This window comes from Moschus berezovskii, chromosome 8, assembly GCF_049115385.1.
Source record: "Moschus berezovskii isolate FMDL1 chromosome 8, NW_MosBer_1.0, whole genome shotgun sequence".
Lineage (NCBI taxonomy): Eukaryota > Metazoa > Chordata > Mammalia > Artiodactyla > Moschidae > Moschus > Moschus berezovskii.
Genome location: NC_142467.1, coordinates 71,304,299 through 71,312,186, shown reverse-complemented (window position 1 = coordinate 71,312,186; position 7,888 = coordinate 71,304,299). Strand labels below are relative to the sequence as shown.

The following is a 7,888-nucleotide window of genomic DNA, read 5'->3' as shown; positions in this document are numbered from 1 at the left end:
ACGTCTTTCATGTCTCCTGATTGGCAGGTGGGTTCTTTACCACTAGCATCTCCCCAAAGCAAGTTTTCTTTCATTGTTCTCTGGATTTGCCTATGGTCCACCATTGTTTGCATACTCTGAATTGCAATTCCTCTGACTATTCTTGAGTAGACTTGCTTTTGCTGGTAAAATAATTGCTATTATATTGTTAAGTTTGGCAATTAGAAAGACGTTGACATATATGTCTATATATAAAAATAGTCATATTTATTTAATTTGTTAATATACAGTTATGTATTTATTTACTTTATTAATATAAATAACTATTCATATATATATATATGAAGTCGCTCAGTCGTGTCCGACTCTGTGACCGTGTGTACTGTAGCCCGCCAGGCTCCTCTGTCCATGGGATTCTCCAGCAAGAATACCGGAGTGGGTTGCCATTTCCTTCTCCAGGGATATATATATAGACATGTGGTATATATCTATACGGGCTTCCCAGGTGGCAGTAGTGGTAAAAATCCTGCCTGCTAATGTGGGAGACATAAGAGGTGCAGGTTCAATCCCTGGGTTGGAAAGATCCCCAGGGGGCAGACGTGGCAATCCACTCCAGTATTCTTGCCTGGAGAGTCCCACAGAAGAGGCTGCTGGGCTACGGTCCATAGGGTTGCAAAGACACAGACACAACTGAAGTGACTAACACACACATTTATGTCTATATATGTGCATATATAGCGAGAGATATGGATATCTGCTTGTGTGAGGCTATATCTATGTTGTTGTCGTGGTGCAGTCACTAAATCATGATCGATTCTTTGTGACTCCATGTACCAAGTCATGTTAGGCTTCCCTGGCCTCACTCTCTCTGGGAGTTTGTGCAAACTCATGTCCATTACATCACAAATATTGTTAAAGTGAAAAGTGTGGAATTGTGGAGACAATGAGAATTCTAGGAACAAGGTAGGATTAAGAGAAACACTATATGATTACACTGTAATTAGTTTGGAAAGTTTTCATGAAACAGAATGTTTCAGGAACCTATAGAATAATCAGTCAATACAGTTTAATTATAACAGAATAAGTGTATTATTATTTTTTTTTAATTTGGCTGCTGCTGCTGCTGCTGCTGCTAAGTCACTTCAGTCGTGTCCAACTCTGTGTGACCCCATAGACGGAAGCCCACCAGGCTCCCCCATCACTGGGATTCTCCAGGCAAGAACACTGGAGTGGGTTGCCATTTCCTTCTCCAATGTGTGAAAGTGAAAAGTGAAAGTGAAGTTGCTCAGTCGTGTCCGACCCTTAGCGACCCCACGGACTGCAGCCTACCAGGCTCCTCCATCCATGGGATTTTCTAGGCAAGAGTACTGGAGTGGCTTGCCATTGCCTTCTCCGAATTTGGCTGCACTGGGTCTTAGCTGAGGCACACAGGATCTTAGCTGTCACATGCAGGCTCTTAGTTGCAGCATGAGGGATCCAGTTCTCTGACCAGAGATCAAACCTGGGCCTCCTACATTGGGAATACGGAGACTTAATGACTAGACCACCAAGCAAGTCCTGAGAAAAAGTGTAGTTTAGAAATGAAGATCTAAGGAAGTGACTTACTATGAGATAAGACATTCTTGTGCTAAGAGGGAATGGAAAAATTGGGGATTGAAGTAAATATGAAAGGTAAGTAAAATCTAAGATGTAGAAAATGATTCTAGAGAGTTGACATTCTCCTTTGAAACTACTAATGTTTCAGGAATGCAAATACTTTCCTAATCCCTGCCTGCATGTCCTTATTTCGGAAACTGTACACAATTGGGTTTAATGTAGGGGTCACAAGTGTATAGAGTGCAGCTACCACCTTGTCCCTTTCAAATGTGTAGCTGGAAGCTGGACGTATATAGGTGTAGATTACAGGAGAATAATAAAGAGACACCACTATGAGATGGGATGAGCATGTTGAGAAGGCCTTTCTCTTCCCTTCTGTAGTGCGGATGCGAAGAATGGCAGCAATGATAAAACAGTAGGAGATGCAGGTGAGAGTGAAGTCACCTACAGCCAGAGTGATATCAGCAACATACACCATCACTTCGTTGATTCTCACTGGGCTGCAAGACAAAGCTAGCAATGGGGGTATCTCACAGAAGAAGTGGTCAATGGTATTTGATCCACAGAAGGTCAGTCTTAGGATGAGACCTGTGTGTACCCAGGAGTTGGTTACTGCAATAGCCATGACAATGCTGAGCAAAGCCACACACATATAGTTGTTCATAATAGCACCGTAGCGTAGAGGGAAACAGATGGCCACATAGCGGTCATAGGCCATAGTGGTGAAGAGAACCATCTCAGAACCCAGGGACCATGTGAAGAAGAAGAGCTGGGATATGCAGCCTCCATATGAGATGGTCTTTCTTGAAGTTAGCATGGTCACAAGTATTTTTGGTATTATGCTTGTTGTGCAGATGATGTCCACGATAGCCAGGGCCAGAAGGAGAACATACATGGGTGTATGCAAGCTAGTGATATAGACTATGGCAATGACAATGAGCATATTGCCAAGGAAAGCCACGAAGTAGATGAAGAGAAAGATAATGAAGAGAACTCCCTGGAGTTCAGGTTTTTGAGTGAGGCCTAGGATCATGAATTCAGTTACAATGCTGTTATTCATCTTGTTTTTGTGATTAAATGGTAGACAGTGCAGAGAGTAAACAACTGTGAATTAAAGGTGTCTGGGTGCTGCTATTAGAAGATTGTGTGTGTGTGAATTTAGTGATTTGATTACAATATCTACTATTCTCCTGATGAATGTCATTTTCTGATATATGTTCTTCCATGACTTCATTAAAGGGAATCCTGTAATTGAAAAGAAAAACATTTTTAAAAAGTCTTTAAATTTCAAAATTGTCATATTAGTTGAAATTTGTTTTTGCATAATTTTCATTCATATACACACATATAAACACAATGGAAATATGACATAGTTACATACTATCTCACTAATTTTGTAAATAACATGTTATCTTCCCTGAAACATATATAAATAGGAATATCTGTAACTATAATAGAAACTGACAGGGATAATTGTAGTAGAAACATTTCAGGAGAAAAATACCAAGAGAATATCCTGAGGCTGGATAGTCATGAGACCAATGATTAATTGGGTCCAAGGACTAAGTAATTTAGTCAGATGCCTGCCTTGCTATTTTGTTTCTTTAGTTTGACAAGGGCAATTCTAAAACTGAGTGAATTTTTTTCTCGTGCTGTCTTAGAAAGGCAAGAGGGTTTGATTAAAATTAGAAAGTTGAGGATTACATATCTATTGGGGTTTCCCTGGAAACTCAGTGGGTAGAGAATCCACCTGCAATGCAGGCTACACTTGTTCGATTCCTGGGTCAGGAAGATCCCCTGGAGAAGGACAGGCTACCCTCCCCAGTATTATTGGGCTTCCCTGCTGGCTCAAGAGGGTTTGATTAAAATTAGAAGGTTGAGGATTACATCTCTATTATATTGCAGTTGTTAATTGACCACTTAGCTTTCATAACTTCAGATTTGTTTTCTTCAAAATGGGTACAAATTCTGACAAATATTAGATATCTTACAGACAGAATGTAACTTTCTTGAGGATAATCAAGGAAAGAGGCAGCTAGAAAAAAATTTTTTTTTCCTAAAAACTGCCACTAGGTACATAATGCAAATCCTTGTTCTATTCTTCCTCAAAACCTCTCCAGTATTTTGTTAACTCTTCTATTTTTTCTTATTTATTTGGGTATTTTTAAATTGATGTATAGTTGATTTACAATGTTATGTTAATTCCTGTTGTACAGAAAAGTGATTCAGTTATATATTCCTCATATTCTCTTCCATTACGGTTTATCACAGGGTATTGAATATAGTTATCTGCATTATACATTAGGACCTTGTTGTTTATGTATTCTATATATAATAGTTTGCATCTGTTAACCTCAAACTCACAGTCCATCCCTTCTCTCCTCCCCCTTGGCAACCAACCACAAGTAAGCTCTCATGTTTGCAAGTCTGTTTGTTTTCTAGATAGGTTTATTTGTGTCATATTTCAAATTCTACAAATAAGTGATATTGTACGGTATCTGTATTTCTCTTTCTGAGTTACTTCATTTACTATGATAATCTCTAAATCCACCCATGTTTTTGCAAATGGTATATATGTGCCACACTTCCAAAAAACTAGAAATGGAGTTGTCATATGATTCAGCAATCCTGTTCCTGGACATATATCTGGTCAAAACTATAATTCAAAAACATACGTGCACCCTTATGTTCATAACAGCTCTATTCACAATAGCCAAGACATGGGAACAATGTAAATGTCCATCAACAGGTGAATGGATTTAGAGATCCAGTTAGATTTTTTTATACATAGTTATTTACATGACTTCATAGCCATCAGGACTACTGCTGCTACTGTTAAGTCGCGTCAGTCCTGTCCGACTTTGTGCAACCCCATAGACGGCAGCCCACCAGGCTCCCCCATCAGAACACTGGAGTGGGTTGCCATTTGATCTGGCAAATATAGTAAAAATATTCAATTTAATTGTGAATATATTCCAAACTTTATTTTTCATCAGTGTGCTTTGACTTTTCAGAGATTATATTGTCTTTCTGATGCCTAAACAGAGGCATAAATAAAAATCACTTTTGAAGTCAAATCCAGTCTGATTTGATTCCATAGGCCCTGCTGCTGCTGCTAAGTCACTTCAGTCGTGTCCGACTCTGTGTGACCCCAGAGACAGAAGCCCGCCAGGCTCCCCCATCCCTGGGATTCTCCAGGCAAGAACACTGGAGTGGGTTGCCATTTCCTTCTCCAATGTGTGAAAGTGAAAGTGAAGCAGCTCAGTCGTCTCCAACCCCCAGCGACCCCACGGACTGCAGCCCACCAGGCTCCTTCATCCATGGGATTTTCTAGGCAAGAGTATTGGCCCTACAAACTTCAATTAATAATTTGATAAATTTAAGCAAATATTAGAAATACGTATGGTTGTTCAGACTGGAGGAAAAAAATAAAGCTTTTGTTTAATCTGTAACTCACTTTAAGAATCCTAAACTTTATTTCTTTTTTTCCTATAGTGAAGGTATTAACATCTACCATTACTTGGATCTATGATATATAACAGGTTTTGTGTTAGATTCTCTGAAAATATGTACTTTTATCTTTATAACAACTTTGCTGTCTTACTCTAAAGAAATTGCTCTTAATCTCTCTTCAGTGAACTTTTAGGAAAAACAAAGATTAATTTGGCAAACATATGCAGAGATTAAGCTTCCCTGGTAGCTCAGCTGGTAAAGAATCCATCTGCAATGCTGGAGACCCCGGTTCAGTTCCTGGGTTGGGAAGATCTCCTGGAGAAGGCATAGTGTAGCCACTCTAGCATTAATGGTTTATCTAGGACCTTAGGATAAACAGTAAGGTCTTAATGTATAGCGCGAGAACTATGTTCAATATCCTGAGATAAACTATAATGGAAAAGAATATAAGAGGAAAATATAACTGAATCACTTTTCTGTAGAACAGAGATTAACATAACATTGTAAATCAACTATACGTCAACAAAAAATTACCCAAATAAATAAGCAAAAAATAGAAGAGTTGAAAAAACACTGGAGAGGTTTTGAGGAAGAATAGAAAAAGGATTTTCATTATGTATCTAGTGGCAGTTTTTAGGAAAAAAAAATTCTAACTGCCTCTTTCCTTGATTATCCTCAAGAAAGTTAGTTTCTGTCTGTAAGAGATCTAGTATGTGTCTGATACTACCAATTTTGAAGAAAATAAATCTGAAGTTATGAAAGCTAAGTGGTCAATTAACAACTGCAATGTAATAGAGATGTAATACTCATATAATGCCTACTCCAGTATTCATTGGCTTGGATGGCAAAGAATCCACCTGAAATGTAGGAAACCTGGGATCAATTCCTGGGTTGGGAGGATCCCCTGGAGGAGGGCATAGCAACCCACTCCTACATTCTCACCTGGAGAATCCCCATGGGCTAATCTATCAGGTCTCAAAGAGTCAGACATGACTGAGAGACTAAGCACACATGCAAAGATTAAGTTATATAAAAAATCAAAGGAACATGGAAGTTTTTTTCTAAATGAGATATGACTTGGAACAGGACAATATAGATGAGATAATGATATTTGAAATTAAGTTCAAATAATTTTTAACATTTGAAAGATCTGATATTAAAATAAATTATATTAACACATTTTAAAAATGCTGAATATTAAACATATTTTCAAGTGATATTGATCTCCTGTACTGTTCATTCCATCTGAATCAGAAATTTGATTCAAAGCTTCTTGACATGATTCTATGACATCTGATGTCTTTCAGCCTATATGATCTCACCCATTGAAGTAAGGACCCAAATATAAACTGAACCTTCCATGATGAAGAAAAAAACAATTCAGTTTTCACCTGGATGACTGTTATTTAACAATGTAAATGATACTATTTATCTATGTAATTGTTACTGATCAATTCTTCCAAAGTTGGGCATGAGGGAGAGCTCCCAGTCAAAAGTTATAAAACCAAGTTTCAAAAAATGCTAATTTTACAAAGTGATAGAAGTGCATTTCTTACTCATTTTCTTTGAGTTAAGATAAAAAGTGGTGGTGAAGAGAAATCTGAGATTTTTTTTTTAATCTCTTCTTGAAATGTCCCATCCCCTTCACAGTAATGGTGGCACTGATATTCTCAATATTGTTCCCATGAGTTCTCTACACTGTGAGAAGAGGGTGTCTATTGACAATAAAAGCCTTTTCAGAATGTCCACTATTGGCCCAGAGTGTAGATATATATTGTCTTCAACCCACAGGTGTCCAAACAATTGTAAATTTTTTCTATTGAAATTCTGCAGTTGAAATTGGCCTGGCTTGGATTTTGCCTTTGATCCCTCTTGGGAAAAGCCACAGTATCCAGCACAATAAACTCTGCCTGTACCAATAGGAAAGTCTGTTTCTCCAGTTATAAATTAAAAACCATTATCTCTTGACCATGTCCCTTTCTATTCCTCTCATCTGGAATTATCTATTTTGTTTTAGTTATGATGTTGACTCTGACTCAAATTTTCTATTGATTTAAGTTTTGAGGTAAAAGAATCAGTGAAATTTTGATTAAATTTTAGGATTAAGTTAATATATAGGGGTTAAATCTTGACCCTGGAACTTTCTGTCAATAATCTTTCATTTTTAATGTACATTCTTTGCCTCTTGTTCTATCCTCATTTGTTAAATGGGATATAAGAACAGTGATAAACTCACTGAGTTGCTTTGAAGAAATATAAGAAATGCAAATCATTACCCCAATTTAGCTTTCAAATAAAGGTAACAGTATTATTATTTAGAGTCCAAAACTCATGTCATTTAAAAAAGTCATAGTTTTATATATTGGTTCTTTTTGTTTTTAATGTTTAATAAAGCTTTAAATATTCTATGTAACACTGCACTAATCATATTACTATTAAATTTAATTATAATCATATAGAAAAATGCAATATATGTTCTCAATTATCTTGAAGTTATTGGTAAAATAAGCAACAGACCATCACCTATCATGCATTGAGATAGTGGGAAAATTATTAGAAAAATAGAACCTCTTTAAATACTAACATAATACACTCAGTTTGAGCTTGGATAGGATTGTTGAAAGACTAAGCAAAAATATAAATGTAGTATTGTCTTTGCACTCTGCATATAAGTTAAATAAGCAGGGTGACAATATAAAGCCTTGACATACTCCTTTTCCTATTTGGAACCAGTCTGTTGTTCCATGTCCAGTTCTAACTGTTGCTTCCTGACCTGCATATAGGTTTCTCAACAGGCAGGTCAGGTGGGCTGGTATTCCCATCTCCTTCAGGATTTTCCACAGTTTAATATGATCCACAC

General features: G+C 37.2%; 1 protein-coding gene across 1 annotated transcript; it reads right to left on the bottom strand.

The window, feature by feature from the left end:
- Positions 1-1,711: 1,711 nt before the first annotated feature.
- Positions 1,712-2,635, bottom strand: OR13G1 (olfactory receptor family 13 subfamily G member 1). The gene has a single exon (XM_055429099.2). The coding sequence runs from the start codon at positions 2,633-2,635 to the stop codon at positions 1,712-1,714; it is 924 nt and encodes a 307-aa protein (XP_055285074.2).
- Between the last annotated feature and the right edge of the window lie 5,253 nt (positions 2,636-7,888).

Bases quoted from the DNA above. Each gene is read 5' to 3' on its own strand.
- OR13G1 (XM_055429099.2), bottom strand. From the start codon at position 2,635: ATGAATAACAGCATTGTAACTGAATTCATGATCCTAGGCCTCACTCAA.